Below are 23,356 nucleotides of genomic sequence, written 5' to 3' on the forward strand. Positions count from 1 at the left end.
TAACCTAAAACGATGCATTTTCAAAAGAATAAAACGTGCCCCAAAACCTAATTTTAAAAAAGTGAATTCAAGACAAAAGACAAAAGGAAATTAAAAAGTCGGTCACGTGACACTTGGCTATTCATTTTCAAAACAAGCTAGTAGAAGCCTAAGGGCATGAAAAAAAACCAGACAGAACAAAATAAAAGTACGATTAGGAGATAAGCATTTTTATTTATTTGTAAAAAAAATCGTCGAGCTTGGGTCGCCCCCCCCCCCCCCCCTCCCCGCCCGGAGCTGCGTTCGGGTGTACTGTCTCTTTAAGGTCTCCAAGGCTGGTCTGTTTCATATTGATCCGGCCACCATTTTCCAACACACAGCGGCGGCAACGCAGCTAGCAACACGGCCCACCGACAGCTAGGGAAGCAGGCGATCGGGGAGACAGCGAGCCGACCCACCCTCACGACCCGGAGAGAGGAAGCTTCCTTTCCCTCGGCACCGGCAGGGCAGCCATGGCGGCCAACATGTACCGGGTCGGAGGTAAGACAAAGTGAGGCGGGGGGCGACGCTGGCAGCAGGGAGGTTTGTCTCACTCACTCACTGAGTCTGTCGGTCCCAGTTGGAGCCACCGTGGTAAATTCTCCATTGATGCATTTGTCTTTTTCTTCCTCCTCTTCCTCCTCCTCGTCGTCTTGTTTTACTCCCCGGAGGATATATGAGAGCCTTCCTCACGATGAAGGCTCGCGGATGGCGATGTGGAGTCGGTTTTTTTTTTTTTTTTTGTCAAACTTACAATGACCGCCAGCTACCACACCGTTAAAAGTTATTATAAACTTCTTTCGTCTTATGGTTTTATTCGTTAGAACGCCCCCCCCCCCTTTTACATACAAAGTGAAGGCTTGGAACTCTAGTGTGGAGTTGGTGCGATGCTGAAATCTCCTGAAGAAAAAAAAAAGTCTTCGTGACAAAATGAATTTCAAGCACACGAGACAAAACATTAGGGACACCTGCAAATAGGGGAGTGTGAGGGTGGGCGTCCAGCGACGCGTGAAATAGTCGTCGGACAGCGACAGTTGCTTTCCATGCGAAAAGTTGGCTGTCGTGTGTTCAACTTCCAACCCCTGTCCTGTCATTCCAGAATTCCCTCACGCGCAGGCGTTGTTCATCTCAAATTGGATCTCCGAAGGCGAAATCTCCGGGGCGACATAAAATAAGTTGTTGCAACAAGTTGGGTGTCTGGTGTTAAACATCACACCCCTCTCCCATCATTTTCAGAATTCCCGTCGTTGCAACTCTGATAGGACCCGCGAAGGTGGAATATTGCATGGCCAACGTCTTTCCTCCCAAATCGCACAAACAAAAATGCCGGCATGACATATCAAATGGTTGTCGCTTGATGACAATTGTTTTTGACGCAAGCAGTTGAGTGTCACGTGAACGTCAGACCCCTGTCCCGTCATTCCGGGATTCCACTTCACAAAGGTGTTTTTTTTTTTTTTGGTCTCAGATAGAACGTCCTCAGGTGAAGATTGCAGACACGATGTATAAAATACTTGTCTGCAAGCAACAATTGCTTTGGAATCAAGAAATGAAGCATCTGGTGTTAACATCACACCCTTGTCCTGTCTTGCCGGTATTCACTGACGCACAAACGATATTACTCCTCAGAAAGCTGAAAATTGCCAGGACACTCACATCAGACATGGAAAGATTTGCCTGTGTGGAATGGGGCCAAAACTGCCATTTTCAGTGTTTACGTGAGAGCAAGGGAAATTATAGGGTATAAAAAATTCACGCCCTTGCCCCGGTGATCCACAAATCTCTTTCACACCGGCATCAAGAATGAAATGGAGAACTGTTGGCTTTGAGTGTTTATGTGAAAACACGTACACTTGTTTAAAAAAAAAAGACTGAATAGGCGCTTACACACTATCCTCTCACAGGATTTTTCAGGGGGCCTTTTACCAGCTTTTAATTCTCTCATGAAAGTTGAACTGTGATTGAGGGTGATTTGAGCGAAGAGCAAAGAAGAGCAGAAGAAAATTAGAAATTAGGGCTGGACGATTTTGAAAAATAATCTACTTGCATTTTTTTTTCATTAATATTCTGATTGCAATGTAATATACGATTATTTTATTTTTTTTTAATTGATTTATTCTTCCCATATGGAAGAATACATTCATTAAAAAATAATAATTGCACAATAAATTGCTATATACATATATAAAATAAATTAATCTGCTTTACAATAAACTCTCAGGTTTATACTCCATGAATATTTTGGTGTTATAGGTCAGGTTTATGATGAAATAAAGGTAAATGAACCATCAATTAATGTCAAAAGACACTGGACAGCACATTTGCGCCTCTGAAAGCTCATGTAGACATTATATAAATCAAAATATAAAATATGTATACATGTAAAAAAAAAGAAGCCTACCAGCCAACTGAAATAATGTCTAACCCCCCCCCCCCCCAAAAAAAATTGCAGCAGTGTCGATTTTAATTTGATGAATTGTTCAACACTTCCGGGAGCTAAAAGAAATAAGGTGATTCCTAGTTTATGTACACATACGCCCTTTGTACGTTGTTGAAAAACTCCCAAAAGTTGTCTCGTTCAAGTCATCATTCCTATGATTGAGGTTTCCCCTTGAGCTGGACTTGAGGGAGAACCAGAGCCGGCTCCCGACCCTTCCCTGCCCATGTCTCGATATGTCACAGATCAGTGGGGGAATCGGAGGCGGAACCGAACACAAATCAACAATCTCCCGCAAAGCTTGACTCAATCGTTGTCATCCATGACAGATTTTCAATCCAGATGGGCACGTTGTCGTTTCTCTGCCAGTCGGAAAAACAATCCCCAAAAAAATAGCGCATGGGGCTACCTAAGGATGACGTCCTCCAGAGCGGCGTGGAAAAGTTGAGACTCGAACCGGTCAAGAAGTCTCGTCGGTTCCACGACCATTTTCTGTTGAAATGCGAGCGGTTCAATTTGAGGAGGCGTCCGTCCGATGGGGAAATGATTTGCTTCGTGTGGAGTATCAACGGCTAATTAATGGCATTTTCCCGACCCGTTCTCGTTTTAACTACTCCGATTGTAGCGCGCGAGCCGAGATGCATTTGAATGTCGCAATTAGCCCCGGACGCAGCGCGACCAAATTCGCCGCTGAGTCTACATCATCGTTTTGCATAAGAAACCAACGCTGCTTTGCGCTTTCTCTTTTTGCACTTAGAATCCAGCCAAGAGGAAATCTTTTGATTGAATGTTTCAGTCCAACTTTTTGGAGCCCTTTTTGAAGGACGCTGACCATTTTGCAAGACAATGCCGGGGCCATCTCGGGAAAAAAAAAGCGACGACTTCCCCCGAGTGAATGAGACTGGGACAAAGGCTGCTTTGGCAGGCCTTGATGTCTTTGTGCCACCCCCCCAACACCCGCCCCGCCCCCCCAATCCCTCGGTGCGGGCCGCCATCCATACTTCCTGCACCCACTTCCCGGCTTCCCGCCGCTTGGCGTAAGAAAATGTTTCCAACAAAGCACCGGTTTTAACTGTCCAAAATCCTGTTATGATCATGCCTGGGGGGGCCGGTGGGGTGACGTCCACCACAAAAATCGCAAATCTCAGAAATGTTTCAAAATTGCTCCAAATTTCCCATCAGAGCCAGCAGCTGCTTTCCGCTTTGACGTTCACGAAGCGAGAGAAGAGCAGAGAACTGGCGACTCATTTTGTCGGAAAGAGGTACTTTTATTGTGGTGCTGTTTTATTTTGAAAATTTTGACATTTCGTAGACTTTTTACAGATCTGACCGGCTGGATGGGATCGGCGGCTATTTTGCAGATCGATCGATGTTGTCATTGATCCGGATATGCAAAGTAGAGACATTATAGCAAACACAATCGTTTTCATTCCGAGGACTTTCTACGCTGTTATCGGTAATTAGATTCTTAACGATCAGGTTCTCATCATATACAATCAGACCCCCCCCCCCCACCCCTGTATTTATCACGATAATTTGTCCACTGTAGCAGCGGCTGTTCTTGAAAGGCTTAATATCGTAATCGTGTGAAATTCTGCAAGATCTCCCCAAAAGTTATTTAACAATAACAAAAAAAACTTTTTTTCCACACCACGTGTGGCATCAATAGTTCTGTTTCTGACTAGCTAGTAGCTCACGCATCCCCCCCCCCCCGCCCCCCATCACGATCGTGCCTCGCCAGGCTGGTTCAAATCAACTCTACAGCGCCTCTCGGTGACACGCCTCGATTGGCTCAGGCCGACCTCGACGTCACGGTCTCGGAAGCCTGCCGGAAGGTTTGATGGGGCGGGGGTGGTGGGGGGAGGGTAGGCTGCGGCAGGAGGGATGATGGGAAGCGGAGGGAGACGGAGCGACGCTGCTCTACCCCGCCGGCTCTCTCACGTGGTGGAAACTGCCAGCGGCGCCACTCTCCACTTCTTGCAACTTCTCAGTCGTTCCCTTCATGGCAACTTTGTTCCCCGGCTTGCAAACGACGAGGACAGCCCGAGCGCTTCCACCTTTTTCGGTGGCGACAAAAGCACCAGAAAGACTCTTTGTTGTGTCACGATGTCATCCGGCTTGCGATTGAATCGTTCGCTCTTCGGGCAAACGTCGACATTTTCTTTGGCGGTTTGGATGATAATGCCCCCCCCCCCCCCCCATTATGCCATTCACGTTTTGAATTGTACAAGAAAGGATCAAAGCATTTTATTTGAACAGGGTTGACCTGAAACCAAATCAAGCCGTGCAAGGTTTTGAGACCCAGCCTAAGCCCGTATTTTAAAAAAAAAAACAACGTACACGTTTTTAGGCTAACGTCACCATTTTTTCGCTAAGAGTCCCAATCCTCCGCTGTAGGCGTGGCATCTGTAAAGCTGACTTCTCCCACTTGCCTTTCCGTATGAAAACAAATGGCGGCAGTCGGGTTTGTCGTCGCCCGGGGGTGGGGTGGGGGGGGGGGAACATAGTTGGGGGATGGGCATCTGTATGTGTTTTTGTGCATTTCGAGGGGGGGGGGGGGTGGGGGGAAACGGTAGCTCCGGGCGGCCGACCAAGTGTGACCGACAGTATCAGCTGACGGTGCTCGGCCAAGACTCATGCCGGGCTAAGACCGGGCGCCGCACCAAGCCCGGGGGGGCTTGCGGGGACATCCCGGTGAGTGCTCAGCCTCCCGTGGCGCCGGTCCCGTGCTGGCCAGCACCCGCACAAATCCGCACACGCAGGGAACAATACCATTGTATGTGCGGGTCCTGAGATAACGCAAAACTCTGGACATGATGATGACAATAGTCGCTTTTTGTTTCAAAAGGCGAGCTTATTCAAGATGACTGATGCCTCTTTTTTTTTTTTTTCTTGATCCCCTTTCCCAATTTTACACCCCTCCTCCTCCTCCTCCCTGCAGATTATGTTTATTTTGAGAACTCGTCCAGTAACCCGCTGCTGATCAGGAGGATAGAGGAGTTGAATAAGGTGAGTGTGTGTGTGTGTTTTATTTATCCGTACGGTGGTGGTTTATACATCCGCCTCCTTCCAGAACGCAATTTTTTAAATAATTAACGAGCAGTCGAAGTCGGCCGGCGCAGTCGTTCCCGATGGCTCCTTCCGTCCGTCCAAAACAGTCCAGCGGTTTTAACGACAACGAAGCCGTTTTCGGGGAAGGTCGTCTGTGAAGAAGCAAACGTTGGGACAGCTGTTTAACAGCCGCCTATTCGCGACTTGAGGTGCACGTGGTCCTCGGTTTACGACGTGCCGACATTTTGAGATTATGAACGACTTGAACAAAAGCGCTCGGCCACACGAAACAGGAAGTCTTGTTTCGTTACCGCCGTAGTTGTCGTTTTTTTTGTTTTGACATTCATGGCCCAGAAATGTTTTTCGTGCAAATAAATACCGCGATAATGATTTCGGTTAGTGACAGACGGCAGTACAAAGTCGGTGTCTGTAACCACGGCACTTTGTCGTACACGGAGGACCGCCTGCAAGGACTAAAAACACACTTGACAAAACAGTACAGACTGGTTGCGCTTGCAAAACTTGCATTGGGCCAAATTGTGCAGTAACCGACTTGAACCAACAGGTGGTGATAAAAAAAAAAAATTTGCTATATGATAGTTCACATGGAGTGCTGCCCTCTACAGGTCTGGAGTGGCACACCCTGCATGTCATGAATTTGGAGTGAAAACAATACTTTTTCTTTCTTTTTACTTTTACTTTTCTCTCATGGGATGAATAAAGTGATCTGTCTGTCCGGCCTTCCATCTATCGATCGATCCATCTCTCAATCATGTTTTTTTTTTTTTTTCTCGCTCACGTGTATTTACTCCATGTCCTGGTCATCACATTTGATTAGCGGTGCACTTGACACATACCGAGGTCCACAGATCTATATCGAGATGACCATTATTGCTTTTTTTTTTTTACACTTAATTATTTCGAAGCCCACCATAATCAATACGTTGCTGCCATCTTAAGCGTTTGTAAGTCACGTTATGACTCCGTGGCGAGAGCTGACACCGCACTGAAACTTACCCTCTCCTTTTTTTTTTTTTTTAAATGCGTTTTCATCTATCGTCGACGCGTGTGTCTGCACGCTGCGTGTGTGAGACGGCAACACCTGTTGCCATGGTAACACCGTTTGTCTCTCCTCCGCAGACCGCCAATGGGAACGTGGAGGCCAAAGTGGTGTGCTTTTACCGACGGAGGGACATCTCCAGCACGCTCATCGCCCTCGCAGACAAGCACGCCAGTGAGTGACCGAGCGTAACTCCGTCCTGAAAACCCGTCGAGAGTACCGCGACTCTTATTTATCCCAGGGCTACTGTACTTACTTGTACGTAAAAGCAGATTGCAGCCCCTCTCCACACCAGTCGCAATATGAGGACACCTCCATGTGTGCATATTTGCCTTTCATTCAAGTGATTCTTGGAGCTAGCGCGGTACAATGAAGCGCTGGCAGGTTTTTTTTTTGAATGGCTTCCTGGCTGCTTCACGAGGAGGTTGGCAACGATGGAGAACTTTAAAAAATAGTGTATGGAAACAAAGCGCTAATGAGAAATACTCCCAACAAGGCATTCAATCGGCTGCCAATAAGCCTCACTGTGCTCCGCTCCCCATCCAATTGTTTGTGACGCTGCACACAATGCGTGAAGCGCCGAAAAAACCCCACGTTTTAGTTACCGCATTTTCACGACCAGATGGCGCACCGTATTGAAAGGCGCAGTTTCCGTTATGGGTGCCATTTCTGTATATCATACATACACAAAACGCACCGCATGATAAAACGTATGTTATCTTTAAAAATAAAAATATGGTAGCATGCATGCACGCTAGCGTATGTTTTTAAAAAAAAGCATCGGGAGCAAAACTGAGTTCGGCGGTACTTTATTTTCAGCGTTTAACAACGTACTCGCATTATTTTTGGATCGATCCTCAGCCACAAATCCGCAGGAGCGGAAGGTGGCCATGTTTTTCCTTCTCGTCCGCTCGAAGTTGCTGCGCCGCGGTGGTCCTGGCCTGAAAGCATCGTTGGCGCCGTTTCCTAAAACGAAAGCATCATGAGTGACCTCCTTGAAAATGTTCGATTTTCATTTCATCTGCAAGCGTTTTTGCCATTTTTTCGAACGCTTCTCCCGGCCTGTTCTTTGTCCGTGAATCCATCGCTCGAGTTGGTCTTCCGACTCGGGTTACCTTGCCTTGTTTCAGCGGAAACTCCGCTTTGTCTTCTTGACTTGGCGAAGCTCGTTCTCCCGCTTCCTCCGGTTGCAAACTATCGCTTCGCTTATTTTAAATACTCTGCTTGATTATCATTTTCCGAACTGATCGCTTGAAGCTTGAACTGTGCTTTGTCGGCGTATTTCTTTTCCGGCGTCCGAAGTTGTTTTGTCCAACGCACTACCAGAATTCTATTATTTATTTATATATTTCTCAACGTTATTTGTTATCCATCACAATTTGATATTTCGGGACAGATTTCAGCAAGAATCACGATAGTTGACGCGCATGATTTGCACCCGCGGGCCACATAAAATGATGTGGGGGGCCGGATCTGGCCCCCGGGCCTTGACTTTGACACCTGTGTTTTAAACTGAACAATCATCATCAAATCCTGTTTTTGGAACCAAGTGTCGTCAGTTGCCATGTGTTCGTCCACCTCGCCGTTGCTTGTTTTTCTGTTTAAGATACCGCGTACCGCCGTCAGCTTTTTGGCCATAGTAGGCGTCGACACCTCAGCGCTCTCACATGTCACAAGGGCGTTTCAGAAAGAGCGCAAAGATCTGCGCATTGGTGCAAATCGGTGCACTTTTGACCAAAACGTATTTTTTTTGTTATTTGTTGTTCTGTCGAAAATAATTGTAAATAAGTGAGGATTCACTGTGCTCTTACACCCTTAATGTGCCATAAATGTTGTACAACAACAGAATCCGCTTCTAATAATACGCTCCGTGTCTTCTGCGTGGGGTTCCTCATTGTTTCGGCCACCTTGTCTGGCGCGATGTTTTGGATCCGCAGCCCTCGTTGCGGTGTCTCAAGTTACCGACAATGCTGACGCGGGACAAAAAACAAGCGCAGCTTGAGACGAGACGAGCTCGGGCTCCTTCTTGCGAGCGCTTCCAGCTTTCCGGGCCTGCGTTCAATAAAATAACACACAGGGTTGATCTTCGACTGCATGATAAGATCGGGCGTCTAAACGTGGAAGCGCACGTATGACTGTGCCGGCGGACTTCGCTGATGCTGGGTTGAGGAGTTGTCTCCTACTACAAAATTGTGTGACTGCATTCGGAGCGGCGTTATTTATTATGATTGTATTTGTGTCAGTGGCAAGTCTTCAAACATGCTAAAATCCTTCAAATTTGCTAGCTGAGGATTTGGACAACTTGAACAATGACTCTGAACGATTAGTCGATGATTAAAGTCGTCGTCCATAAACGTGATCATCGATTAGTTGTCGATTAATTTTGACACCTCTACTTCAAATCGAGACTGACTGCTCGGGTATGACGCAGACTTTTTTTGTGGCACTAATCATAAAAACAAGGTGACAAGCGGCGGCCGTTTTTGTGGAATTCCCACTCTCAAAAAAAAAGAAAAAAAATTACAACGAGCACTATCTTGAAATGCCTCTCAAATCCTCCATAAGAAATTAATCCAAGAAGAAACAATGGATGAGTGAAGTACTTGGCCTATTTTACTGCCCACGCCGCTCCTCTCACCAATCTATTGGCGCAATTTAAGATAAGATAAGATAAGATAAGAAAACTTTTGTCTGTCTCACAATGGAGACATTCGCAATTAGGTGGAGTTCTTATGGCACGGGAAACATCACGCTAATTTTGGTGCATCGACTTTGAGGAACGCAGCAAATTTTGGCCCTCAAAGCTCGATAAGGGTTGCCAGCTGACGGCAACCCTATCGCTCTTTTGGAATTCAATGGTCGCCATCTGTCTCGTCAACACCGTTCACATTTGGTAAAAATCAGTTCATATTTTTATGTTTGGGGAGTTCGCGTTCGAATGATGCCCGGAAATGTCGGAAATTACCGTCAAATGTGTGATGTCGCTATGTTACTGAAACAGTGGAGGAAAGTTAGCTGGTGGGGAACTAAGGTGCAAAAAAAACCAAAAAAAAGTGAGTCATGGCGAAATTAAATACTGAATGGGAGGAGTCAGGTGGTGCAAATACCAAGCTGACCGACCAATGAGTAGGCTGCTTTGATCGTGGGGGTGGGGCTTGTTGAGGCCCCGTCGAGGGAGCGTTCTGAATCTACGCAAGCAAAAATACTTGATCAATGACTCACAAGCACACGCACACTAACACGCGTACACACACTCATGCAAGACACACGCACAGTTGGCCGCCGTCCTCCACTGATCCACAGCGACGTCGAATTAAACCTACCCACAAGCTATCTCTGTAACTGGTCGATCACGCATATGTAAGAAACGTGTGTAACGCATGCACGCACACACACACACACACACACACTTGGCTGACGAGACGCACACAGGATGTAGCCCACACCCATGCAGCCATGGATTTCTTTCTAGAAGTGCCTCGCCAAACGGCATTGGAGCTGTTGAAAACCGGCCTGCTTTTGCCTCAAGCTAGCACCGTTAGCCTCGCGTTTTGTTGTTTTAGTATGACTTTATTTTAAGTTAGCCCGCCCCACCCCGCTGCTCATACATGGCACACGGACGTTTTATTTTATTGTTGGGGAAATGTTGAGTTTCGTCACTTAAATGTGTCACAATCTAGGTCAAGCCCAAGACCATACCAAGCAACTGACCTCATAACCAGCAAAGCTGTTATAGGCCACGATTTGGCTTTGACGCTGTGCGCCGTCACATTTGATGGTGCAGGCAAAAAAATACAAATAAAAAAAATAAAAGTAATCTTAGCAATTTATTGTCGCCACTCTGTCTAGGACAGTGTTGCCCAACCTTTTATTGAGCGGAGTTGACACTGCAGGCAAACCGACATGACGACCCCCCTCCCCCCCACACACACACTACACTCACAATCACCTCCCCTGCCTCACCCCCAAGAGACCCACACCCGCCCCCTCTCATAGTTGTAGCGAAGATTCAGTATACCCAACAACTTTTACCCCTCATAAGTTGACTCTTAGGGAAATATTTCCGGCACTTGAGTACTCTGATATTTGGGGGGGGGGGGGGCTTTTTGTAGGAGAAGGGCAATGCAAAATGTACTGACAAGGAGTGGCAAATTTCCGAGAGCGCCACCCATCACGCAACAAATTCAAGGTCACGTTAATATTGTTCATTTGATGCTGTCCTCAAATGATCATTTGTAAGCGGGGGCCAGTATTGGATTCTGACGAAATGATGTCGATGAGCAGAATGATCTCGCGATTGCCGTGTTAAAATGACGGCTCTCAAAATACAGAAACCTGTACCATGCTGTTCAAATTCATAAATCTTCTTCTTCTGCTGCTTTAATTGTTCTCCGTTCACAGTGTCTCCTCACAGGTGAACGACCAGTGGGCTACTCATGTTGCCTGTGGGGGGCTAACTAGTGCCCACTGGCACCACGTTGGGGGGGGGGGGGGGGAAAGGACAACGCACATGAAACAATAAAAAGTAAAAAGGCATCCGTGTTGGAGTTAGCACAGAGGTTAAATCTCTCCTGTGTGGTGTGTTCATGAAAGTGCCCCCCCTCACCCCGCCCTCCGGCTGTAATTAACCTCAAAGAGGCCGCTCATTTATTTTGTGTTGGTCTTCATACCTGCAAGTAGTCAAATTGCAGCACCACATCCCCTGCTTTTAAGTCCCCTCCGGGACGTTGCCGTGAGAATGTGCAAATTCAAAGTGACTTTTAAATTCAACAGGATGAATAATAGTAAGACGCTTAATGACTGAAGTAAAGCACCTACTGTCCGAAAAAAAATCACTCAATAATTTGGTAAAAAACAGGGGGGCCCCTGAAAATCAAGCCTTTTTGTCATCACAGTGGTGCGAATGAGGAGTCAAATTTTCATTTTTCATACATCGCCAGAGATCAAGCTGCCTTTTAAGCGCCGACGTGAAAAAGAACGCCATCGAGTTGACTTTAAAAACCACCGTGGAAAATCTCGCCGCGGATTCCCGAGACGCGCGTGGAAGAGCCGAATTTGGCCCTCTTTCGATTAGACATGACAAACTTTAGAGCAGCAACTGTCTAACTTGGGAGGGGGGGGGGCTGGTTCGCCCAGCGTTGCTCGCCGTATCTGATGCAAAAAGTCTTTTCTTGCCATGTCGTTATTAAGGTGGAGTCACTTTGTTAAGGCGGGACCTGGAGCCTTGTAAGGCGACCCCATTCGTCAATAATTGATAAGTGGCCCGGACAGGTGAGACGGAGCGGCAATTTGTTGCAGGAGGGCGTGTGCAAGATTGTGCCGGAGTCCGCTCTGCCTCCCTCCCCCACTTGTCTCGCGCTCCCATAATCTCTTTGATTCATTTTTTTCCCGATGAACTTTATTCAATAAGCTCAGTTAATAATTAGCCGCTCGATGAGCGCTCGAATGGAGTGCGCGACTGTGTGTGTGTGCGCCTGTTTATCCCTATGTGAGGGGGTGTCTGTGTATTGATTTTGGCCACACATCCCCGCTTCTGAAAAATCCCTTGATTGCTTTTTGTTCGGCCTTGCGACTCGCTGGCTCTGTCTGGCCTTCTAATGAAAGTCCAAATGAATTGGATCACGTACTCTCCCCCCACTCTCTCTCTCTCACTTGCATTCATAGTCTCTCTCACATTCTCCTTTTTTTTTTTTTACTCTCCGGCGCTTTTGCTCTCCTTCTCCCGCCAGATTTCTCTATTACTCCTCCTCCCCCCTCGCCGTTCCGCCGTCTTGACACATCTCTCTCCCCGTCCGGTGTTCCGCCGCCATTGCCCGCAACGCTGACTTCAACTCTTTCAGACTCTATCGCCCGCATTCTTCCTTACCTCTTTCACCCCACTTCATCCGTTATCGCCAGGCAGGGATATCATCTTAAAAGTGGCATTTGAACGAAACGACTTTATAATAACATCTCAGATTTTGCCATATATCGGATTTTGATTCCAAATTTCACCCCCTCCCCCCACCACACACACACACACACACACACTCTTTACTTACGGAAAATTAAATGTCACGGAGTTTGCCAAACAGACTTCCCCCAAAAAATTCCCAAGCATTAATCATCAGGTTGTGGACTTTCTGAAGTGAAAAATGGGCGTGTTTTTTTTTTTTAAGCTGCTAAAAACCCACCGGGAAATAAGACGAAAATATTTTCCTGAGGCAGTATTTTAAGTGCCAACGTTCAGCCAATTAAAGAGGCCCTTGAAGTAATTACAGCACAGGTGTCAAACTCAAGGCCCGGGGGCCAGATCCGGCCCGCCATGTCATTTTATGTGGCCGCAAGCCAAATCATGTGTGTCAACTTGCATCATACTTGCTAAAATCTGCACTAAATTGTCACGGAAAAAATGAATTGGGAAAAAAAATGTCATGCTGTGAATTCTTTGCGTACGCATCGCGTCTCTGAACCGTGCCCTCCCCCCCTCCCTTTCCTTAGGGGAGCTGGAGGAGGAGATGGAGAATCCCGAGATGACCGACCTCCCCGAGAACCAGAAACATCAGCTCAGACACAGGGAGCTCTTTTTGTCCCGCCAGCTCGAGTCCCTCCCCGCCACGCACATCAGGTAGGCCGAAATTTCCGAGCTGAAGACACACGGAACAAACGGGCGTGCACATCTGCTGTGTCAAAAACTGAAGTCAAACATTCAAACGGTTATGATTGATGTTCCTTCATTTTGTTATAGAATTAATACAGATAATAATAATTGAAAAAAAAAAAGAGGGAGACTTCATGCAAATGTTTGGATTTAGGAAGAATACAACATTGTCCTCTTTACTTCCAGTTCTGTACGGGCACCTCAATAAAGTAACCCAGCTGCTCACCTCATGTCATTCACCTCCAGGGGAAAATGCTGCGTGACGCTGCTGAACGAGACCGAAGCACTCAAGTCCTACCTGGACCGAGAGGTGCGTGCGTTCGTCAAGTCGACCGCTCCCGTGTAGAAGTAAGCCCAATCTAAAGTACAAGTGGCCACCCTTTCGTGCGGGTTCCCCAGGATGCCTTCTTCTACTCGCTGGTGTACGACCCCCAGCAGAAGACTCTGCTGGCCGACAAGGGCGAGATCCGGGTGGGCAACAAGTATCAGGCCGACATCACCGACCTGCTGAACGAAGGTGGGGGAGGGACATGGCACTTGCACTCGTCGCGTGGCCGCTTCCAAATTGTTGTTTGCGACCACGTTGACGTGCCTGCGCCATCTGCCCTTTTTTCATGTTCCAGCCTGGCAGCTGTGGACAAGTCTGCCTTCTTTCCTTCCTTCCATCCATCCATTTGGCGCTTCTTTCCACTCACGTTTTTGCTTTTTCCTCCGTACCATTTCTGACCATCTTTGTTTCTTTCCTACCATTCAAACTTGCGTTCTTGTTTTCTTCCTAATTTAATAATGACATTGAACGCATTCATCGACTTGATTATTGATTTAAAAGAATGTTTATTTGAATGAATATGTATTGTACTTTTTTTTTTTTTTAACTGCGAGCGTTTATTCCCAAGTTCAGTCGGGCATAGAGCCGAAATTGAATTCATAGCAGGTGGGATTGCAATTAGCGCACCACGGGTGGGGAACGCCGAGCGGGCTAATTAAAGCCACTTTAATGACGTTTTGTTTTTTGGAGTTTTATGCTCGGACAGGTTTTCTCTTCGGAGTTTCACGGCACGACACGTCAGGAGATAAACAACCTGACGCTGGCTAATTTAGCATCATGTGGTTCTTTTTCTGTGTGTGTGTGTGTGTGTGTGTGTAGGTGAGGAGGATGCCAGGGACTTGGAGAAACTGGAGGAGAAGATCTGGGAGCCCAGCAGCTCGCTGACGGAGAAGCAGATCGACCAGTTTTTGGTGGTGGCTCGGTAAGGTTGATGAACTAACTGGGAAATGTTTTCAGCAATCGATACAAGCGTAATGGGGGTCTGGGGGGCGGTGGGGGTTTCTCCGCACTGTCAAATAAGACTACTCACCCTTTGAAGAAGCTCCGTACTTACCGTGACACTTAGCCTCGTTGCCATCGCTGGTATGCTTCGGTGGTGATGTCACCCTCCGCCCCTCCCTGCCAAAATGCAGAAAAAAAAGCTGAAAAACGTGGCTAATTCACTCATTCACTCACTCATGTTTTCATGAATTGCATCATAGTTCGTCATTTCTGGCTCAGTGGTTACGACTTTGCCATCACCGTTTCCCTTTTTTTTTTTTGCATTGCCTTCCCCCGCCCAACATTACGAGAGCTAAAGCACACACGCGTGGCGCTAATCCTTTTCATTCTCGCAGCCACGCACCCCCCCCCTCTCTAAAAATGATCCACAAATCAACAAATTTATTTTTTTTGTTATTCAATCTTGCTCCTACAGATCGGTGGGTACGTTCGCCCGAGCCTTGGACTGCAGCAGCTCCGTGCGCCAGCCCAGCCTTCACATGAGTGCTGCCGCAGCCTCTAGAGACATCACCTTGGTGAGCGCACTCCAAGACTGGTCTTGGGGGGGGGGGGGGATGTACGGCATGTGTAATACAAGTGCTACTGTGGGTTAATCATGTCGTTGTCATTGTGTGATATTTTATTTTAACTCATTTGAGGCTGTTAGTTCCCTGTTAATGTAGAGTAAAGAAGCTTCTGGACCTTGAAGGCCCACTTGTGTTCCGGATCCTTTCCTCATATATAAAACATTAACAGCCAGAGACGTGCATGCTTGCGCACACGCGCACACACACACACTCGTAAGCTCTATTCACACTGCTGAGCGTGAATTTGTATATTTTTTGCTAAATGCGCTTTTTCAATGTTTTTCATGTTCACATTACAAAAACAACTGCGACTTCTGGCGTGAACGCAACGTGTCCGTGACGTGACACACATCCGCACAAAGCACGATGTCGAGTGACGTGCACAGAAAAAAAAAAAAAGTCACGTAGCACGGTATTTACGCAAGAAATATGGTCCCGCGTGTAGGGGGCTCATTTTATCATCTCATATCGACAGAGTAGTGTGGCGGGAGGAGGTAGAAATATTTTGGAAGTATGAGGAAACGTTCCTCCATCCCCTTATTTCACGGACACGTCTACGAAAGATGAGGTCATCGCCACGTGTAATCAATTAACCGTCCGCATGGCTGAATTGCCGCTATCAGCACAAATGTTGCATACGGTTCGCGGCGTGAACATAACCTCATCTCACTAACTCACTTGCTGGTCTTTCTGGCTCTTTAGTTCCACGCCATGGACACTCTACACGGCACGGGCTACGACGTGACACGGGCCATCGCGGCGCTGGTGCCCCAGGGAGGCCCCGTTCTGTGCCGCGACGAGATGGAGGAGTGGAGCGCCTCCGAGGCCAACCTGTTTGAGGAGGCGCTGGAGAAATACGGCAAGGACTTCACGGACATCCAGCAGGATTTCGTGAGTAGGCGGTGTGCCGCTTTCTCGAGTTACGATGAAATGAAATTGGCGAGAAGCAACGAGATTGGCACGCGGTAAGACGACGGACCTCCGCTCAGGCCAACTAGACCTAATTTTGAGTGCGCAGGATGGACGAGTTGTTCGACGCCAGCTATGGTCCGTCACATTGATACAGAGCTCCAAACATTGGCGCAATTTGGGCAGAATCCACACATCTCCCAAATCACTCCTTTTCAGGAAATCTTACTTGAGTTGCCAAACGTGGTCGTCGTTTCAAGTTGGAATTGAACCTCAAAATTGTGTCCAATCACTAATTGGCTTCCAAACATTTTTGGTAGAATGTACTATGCTGTCATTGACTAAAATGGAAGAATATGGCAGAGGTCTTCGAGCCATGAGTGATGCAATCCATAAAACGATGAGCTGACTAAGCACTCTAACAGGCAGAAATAAATCCGTACGCAACTCACTGTTGTGGTTGGCCCGCCCTCTTCTGCAGCTTTCAATTTCTAACAAAAACAGGCTCGCTCAAACGTTTCCAACCTATTTTTCTTTTTCATGTACAAATTCATGAATTCTTGTTCCTTAATCAGTCGCTGCGGGTAAATTCAAACTCCAAATTGCAAATGCATACTAGATTTGATGATTGATTTGAGTTGATGTATTTGTAATACAGTGGATCCCCACTCGTCATGATGATAGTGTAAATCCATATATGAATGATGTCCACTATAATTCACTGGGGCGGGTGTACATTTTTAACCCCCTAAAATCTTGAAAAACTCAGATGCCCCTCAAATATGATTTTTCCACGGAAAAGGGGACGGGCGGACACAAAAAAGAAACCCAATAAACAAAAATATGGTATTGAAATGAAAAAAAAAATCAGCATTTTAACTCTCCCAATAAGAAAATCTTTATTCTTGGTATACAGTAAAACACACATCATGAAATAAAAAAATAAACAATGTATCCATTCATATTTGATTCTTTTTCAATGTAATATGCGATGTGAAAATGTATTTACTGTGCATATTATTTTCTTACTTTTTAATTCATATACAAAATTAATGATGTTGAATATTGTTTATTATATGTGACATTTATTTTTACTTTTTTTTTTCTAATGTGCCCGGTATTATTTTGGTGGAATTTCTGAAAACAAATTGGGTGCGTGCCAGCAAAAAAAAAAAAAAAGCCCCTCCCCTGTTGTGATCTGTGTGCATCACTCTGCCACCTGGTGGCCACTTGCCGTTGGTGCCACTCACCCCGGTTCACGACTTGGCCTTCCGTCAAAATAAACACGACTTGCATTGTGGGTGTGGGGCCTCCGCCTTGCGTTTGACTCAGTCATACTTTAGACGTTTGACTTTTTGTCCTCTTTGTCGCTCCCAGTTACCCTGGAAGTCGCTGACAAGCATCATCGAGTATTACTACATGTGGAAGACCACTGACAGATATGTGCAGCAGGTAAAACCAAAAGAAAAAAGAAAAAGGCCCTTTCGACATGGATCATGAACAGTTGGATTGTATTTACGGTGTGCATTGGACGTAGCTATTTTCAGATGCAACTCGCTGGAAGCCGAGTAGTCATTTGCCCCTCCGCATTTTTGGTTGAGTCGAGTCTACACGTGAGACTGCTCGACATCAAAATATTTTTGCTAAAATGGGATACGTGCTCATGAAAATAAGATGTACTGGTAAACAAGCCTTATTCATGAATACTTAACGGCCTTGCTCTCTTTCTGACTTCCAGAAACGATTAAAGGCAGCCGAGGCCGAAAGCAAGTTAAAGCAGGTCTACATCCCCAACTAGTGAGTATACTAATTGATTGTATTGAAGAACGTTTGTGATTTCAAAGTATGGTTTCAAGAGGCATTTACGGTTTCACATGATGGATGTGGGCTTCGTATTGCAATTTTGGTGTTTCAAAAAAAACAGTTGGAGTTGATTGTGATGATCTCAATTAAGGTCTCAAATGTGCTTTACGGTTTCAAGACAAGGTTAGGGATTTGTATTCGGGCCTCGCGGCCAAGTTATCGTTTGGAAGTAGCATTCGAAGCCTTCGCGCGCTCACGCCGCCGACCCTGTCGACGACGACTTCTTGCAGCAACAAGCCAAACCCCAACCAGCTGAGCAGCAACAACCCAAAGCCGGTGGCCCTGGTCAACGGAGCGGCCGGAGCCGCCGCAGCCGGACCGCCGGGACTGCCGGGTCAAGGCCTGAACCCGAACCCGCCGCCACTCGCGCGGGCCTGTGAAAGCTGCTACAGTAAGTCCTGCGCCTCTTGCGTCCGGATGACCCCCCCCCCCCCCCCCCCCCAGGTCATTAACTCATTCAGTACCAGCCAATTCTGGACCAAGTCTGAAAAGACGTTTAAAAACGTCTTTGGAAGTGAATGAGTTAAAGGCGGTTAACAAATTGTCGCCGCGTGTCTGTGCAGCCAACAGTTCCTACCAGTGGTACTCGTGGGGGCCTCCCAACATGCAGTGTCGCCTCTGCGCCTCCTGCTGGACTTACTGGAAGAAGTACGGCGGGCTGAAGATGCCCACCAGGCTGGACGGCGAGCGACCCGGCCCCAACCGCAGCAGCATGGTATACGCGCCCATAACGCAGTCGATGGCGCGGCGCGGCAGGCCTGACTTCCTCTGCGTCGCACTTAGAGCCCTCACGGCGTGCCTGTGCGGCACAGCGGCAGCCCCAAGTTCGCCGTCAAGACGCGACAGGCCTTCTACCTGCAGACCAGCGCCCTGACGCGGGTGGCGCGCCGCCTCTGCCAGGACATCATCAAGCCCCGCTACTTGGGCCGCCACCCCTACCTCCCAGTCAACACGGCTGCCATCAAGGCTGAATGTGAGACGCGCGCTCAACTCAACATTGGTGAAAATATGCTCTCTCGAGGGACGTCAACGGTTGATACGTACAAGGAGCGATGCTAGCCAGTGCCGTTTTCCCTCATTGAATATATTTTATTTGGTTTGTTTTTTTGTTTTTTTTCGCCTGAAACCCACTCAAAGTTTGTAATTGCCTCTCAGTGCCACAAGACGGCGGCAAAGCACATTTTTTTCCTCTTAGACAGGGTAACGGACTGCTCAAAGTAAGCTCCTCTATTCAGTTCAAGATTGGCACAAAGATGCCACCACATGGCGCCAAAGCAGTATTTTTAATTTTTTATTTTAGGGATGTTCAATGCCACTTTTTTTTTCCACACTGATACCAGCCCAAATACTCAACACTTGAGTACTCACCGATACCAATCATACGTGTGTTACATAACATAGCTGTTCTATGCCAATGACAGAGAGTTTTAAAAGAGCTTTCGTTTAGTTCTGACAAAAGGCAGAAAAGTCACTCTGCAATTGGCAATTGAAGTCCAAAATGAAACACAAACGACCGTCTCTTAATTTAGAATTCATTTGCAACAACTGGTGGGGTGGGGTGGGACATCGACAGGTGGCCGTGTGAGTGTCTGGGCGTAAGCAGGTGCTGACAGCAGCTCCTCTTCATTGTTTGCGTTACACTTTTCACCTTGCATTCAGTAAATGACTGAAAAGTGCAATGGTGACTGGCTCGCCTTTCCCACATGCGAGGACATTACAGTAAATACACCCTAAAAAAACCTGTTACAAATATGTCGAAAAATCTGCAGCGTAAGTGGGCGCCAATTATAGCGGGGGGGGGGGGGGGACTCTGTGGAGCACCAAAGTGTCTTATTTGTAATCTGTCACATGTCCACAGGTGCACTGCGGTTGCCGGAGAAAGACCCGGGCAAGCCTTCGCCGCTCAAACCAACGGAACGCAAACCTCTCGAGTCCGTGGTTCGATACCTAGGTAGGCGATTTTTTATTTTAGTTTTCCACCGCCGCCTTATTTCCCAAGCACGCCGAAGTTGGGTTAGATTTTCAACACAGGGACTCATATTCGGTTTTCAAGTGAGGCGCAGAGAAAGCAAAGCACCGTCTAGTCGTCTCTGCCGACATGAAAATGAACGCTTGGAATTGTTTTGCTGCTGACAGAAGCACATCCCCGTCCAGCCAAAGTGGAGGCACCCGCCCGGGGGGCGTCCATCTCCACGGGCAGCCTGACGCCCATCAAGTCCTCCCCCATCCTTAACAACGGCTCCCCCACCATCCTGGGAAAGCGCAGCTATGAACAGCACAACGGATTGGATGGTGAGTCCCTCCAAAATGACAGGCGCGCACGCGCGTGTGTGTGTGTGTGTGTGTGCGCGCTAATTGGACTCTCGAGGCACTTTTGATTGCCTCCGCCAGGGACTTGGTGTTTTTTTTTTTTCACTCTTCGTTTAAACAGTGCTGGAAAGGCCCAAGATGTCTGGTGGAGCAGTGAAGTGTTAAAAGTTTGAAAGTAGGGTGTTGGTTAGCGGTGCTTGTGTCCTATTTTTGACCGCCCCCCCCCCCCCTCCCCGGTGGATTTGAAGGAGGGGGGGGGGAGAGAAGAGACAGACTGACAGATCAAGAGAGGAGAGGACGGCTTTGGCCTCGCTTGCTTTAGCTGGAGGCGACTGTCTATGTCGTCATGGTAACGGCGCAGAGGAGGCCGCTCGTCTCTCCTCCTTGAGGTTTGAGCTCGCAGAATATTTGCTCCCGATAGCAGCGATTATCAAACCGGCGGAGTTCATGGAAATGTCATTGTGATTTTGATTTGGGCTTCTCGCCATCATATAAAACTAAAAGCGATTCATGTGTTGGAATCATTTGTTGTCACTTTACAATTTTTAAGTTTGATTTGTACAACTTTTTATATATGACGATAGATGTGTATTTCCCGCTGCATCACAGGCACTAAATCCAAAGCCTTGGCCCCCCAGTGGGACATCATGGCCAAACGCCTGAGCGACGTGGGCCGGCCCTCGGCTGTCATGCAGGATGAGGTGCACCAACTGGACTGACGTCGCGACCTCTAACCGCCGTTCGCACCTGCCAAGTAAGTCCCACTCATTTAAAAAAAGACACTCCAAAAATGAAGTGACCTGCTGCAAATTGCGAAATGTTTCCAAGAGCAGACGACCCCGCCAGCCATTCATCCATTTTCTAATCCGTGGACAAATGTTGACAATATTTTTTTCAAGCGGAAGCACTTCTTTCAAAAGCTGCTGTTAAAAAAATCTGGACAAATGAAGAAAATTCTCAAAAGGATTTAAAAAAAAAAAAAAAAACGAGACTTACTGTGAGTAATGTCATTGTCATTTGCTTTTTAAGTGACGGTGGGGGGGTTATGTTATAATAAAGTCAAAGATCAGATTGTTGTGAAAAGTTTGTTGTTGTGTACAGTACTTTTCCCTGCAAGGGGCGCCAGAGTTCACCACTAAAATTGGGAATTTCTCCATTGTGACACTAATAAAGGTTTTCTTATCTTACCTTATCTTAAAAGGTTTGGTTGCCGAGTTCAGCTGGAAGGAGTCGACTGCTTGTTTTTTTCCTCCAGTCGTCTGACGGTCCACCTCTTTGTACAGGACTGTTTATTACTTTTGTCTCTTGTTGTTATTATTACAATGTCAATGTGTTTTTTTTTTGTTTGTTCGGTTTTTTTTTTTTGAATACTATTCAGTTTCTTGTTCTTCTTTAGTGGACAAATGTTTCATGAGGAATGCTTGTGAAGTTTGAAAAAGAAAACTGCAGAAGGACTGTAACATAAGCCACTTGCAACTTGTATGTTGTTATTTTTTTAACGAGTTATTATTCCAACCCCCCCATGAGGAGATGCACTTTTTATTTCATGACATGCGTTAACTCTGTCTTTTTGTTTTTTGTTTGTTACGTTTGTCATTTGGAATTTGAAAAAAAGGAAAAAAAAGAAAATGCTTTACGGGAATCTTGTGTTTCGCTTGCCGGGCCTGAGGGCTCTTTGGGCCAAGAGAGGTTTAACTTATTGAGAAGGACTCGCTGTTTTTTCTACCTTTTTCACAAGTATTGCATCTATGCTTCGATAATGTCATTAAAAAACAAAACAAAACATTGATTTGCCCTTCAAGCATTCTGTGCTTTTTTTCCCTCTCTTTATTGTGGGCCGGCACTCTGACCCTGTGAGGTTGAATTAGAAATTTACATGGCATCTACTCATTGCTAATGTAGCTGAAGTTCAGTGGCGTTTCGTCAGGGCCAGCAAGGCCTTCTCTGCTGGCCTAAACATTCTCAGATCCCAGTAAATTTATTAAATTTACTTTTCTGAGAATAACATAAATTTAATTTATTTTATTTTCATAAATATGTCAACAAAATTATTCTCTGTATTCTTTACGTCATATTATTTCCACTTACTCGATAACTTATTTATTATGGTAGAGTTTTTAACCAATCATATTTCAGATAGCTTGTGTTGCCAGGTAAACTAAACTTGCTCAGGGCCTTCAGATGAAACGGAGCAGGCCCCTGTGCGCTGTAAATGAACGGGCACAGTCAGCTTGCAATAGCCAATCAGATCACGAGTCTGCGTACCAGGGCCAGCTAGAAGGGCTTACATCTGGGGTGTCCAAAGTCGGTCCTCAGGGGCCGCTATCCTGCCTGTTTTCCACCTCTCCCAGGAGCAACACACCTGATTCAAATAATCAGGAATGTTCTAATGCTGCTTCAGAGCTGGCTGATGAGCTGATCATCTGAATCAGGTGTGTTGCAGCCGAGAGAGATGGAAAATAGGCAGGACGGTGGCCCTCCAGGCCCGGAGCTGGACATGTCTGGCTTACGTCGACACTGGACGTGCGCGTTCGGTGATTGGATTAGCGCCTGCTAGAGAGAGCTGTTGCTGCATTTTGACCCAAAATGGCCGAAGGAGAAGACGTTGATCTGGTTGCAGGACTACTTTCCACACAATTTTCAAGACGGACCTTCCACTGGATTTACCAATTTAAGTTTTTTTTTTTTTTATCAAGGCAGCAAGGAAACATCAGAGCATGGCTGGACACTTACATGCTACGTGCGTTTAAAAACATTTGAGGACACTCGCGTCGATCTGCAGCTCAGTGAACAGGGACTACATTGGTGAGTAAATGAATTTTATTTGACATTTCTTCTTATTTTATTTCGTTAGTATTAATGGTCACGAAATAAAATGACAAAGATACAAAAATGTATCAAATAAATCAGCTCACCTGCAATTTATCATGGCGCATTGTAGTGAGCTTCGTGCACTAAAATTCGTTCAATCTCAGCTGCTCAACATTTTCAGTTATTTGCTGTTGTATAGCCTATTCTCAAAATGCAAATGATTTGTTCATTTTATTTTCAAAGAATAGTTTGTTTTGTTATTGTGTGGTTGGTGTCTTATATGAAACTGCGACATTGCGCAATTTATTGGACAGACTTGTTTATGATCACACAGCGTAATTTGGGTGGCATTTTATTGAGT

At 46.5% G+C, this 23,356-nt stretch overlaps 1 protein-coding gene across 1 annotated transcript; it reads left to right on the top strand.

Moving 5' to 3' along the window:
- Positions 1–335: 335 nt before the first annotated feature.
- On the top strand, positions 336–21,973 carry mta1 (metastasis associated 1). Its single transcript, XM_086127420.1, has 18 exons — positions 336–519; positions 5,397–5,464; positions 6,647–6,740; positions 13,047–13,173; positions 13,453–13,516; positions 13,606–13,723; positions 14,354–14,456; positions 14,952–15,051; positions 15,805–15,993; positions 17,389–17,463; positions 17,750–17,808; positions 18,105–18,265; positions 18,438–18,589; positions 18,658–18,847; positions 19,733–19,825; positions 20,011–20,166; positions 20,794–20,938; positions 21,386–21,973. The coding sequence occupies exons 1-17, from the start codon at positions 492–494 to the stop codon at positions 20,901–20,903; spliced, it is 1,887 nt and encodes a 628-aa protein (XP_085983546.1). The 5' UTR covers positions 336–491; the 3' UTR covers positions 20,904–20,938; positions 21,386–21,973.
- The last annotated feature ends 1,383 nt before the right edge of the window (positions 21,974–23,356 follow it).

Source organism: Hippocampus guttulatus, chromosome 13 (assembly GCF_054856545.1).
Source record: "Hippocampus guttulatus isolate MCC_2025c chromosome 13, RoL_Hgut_1.0, whole genome shotgun sequence".
Lineage (NCBI taxonomy): Eukaryota > Metazoa > Chordata > Actinopteri > Syngnathiformes > Syngnathidae > Hippocampus > Hippocampus guttulatus.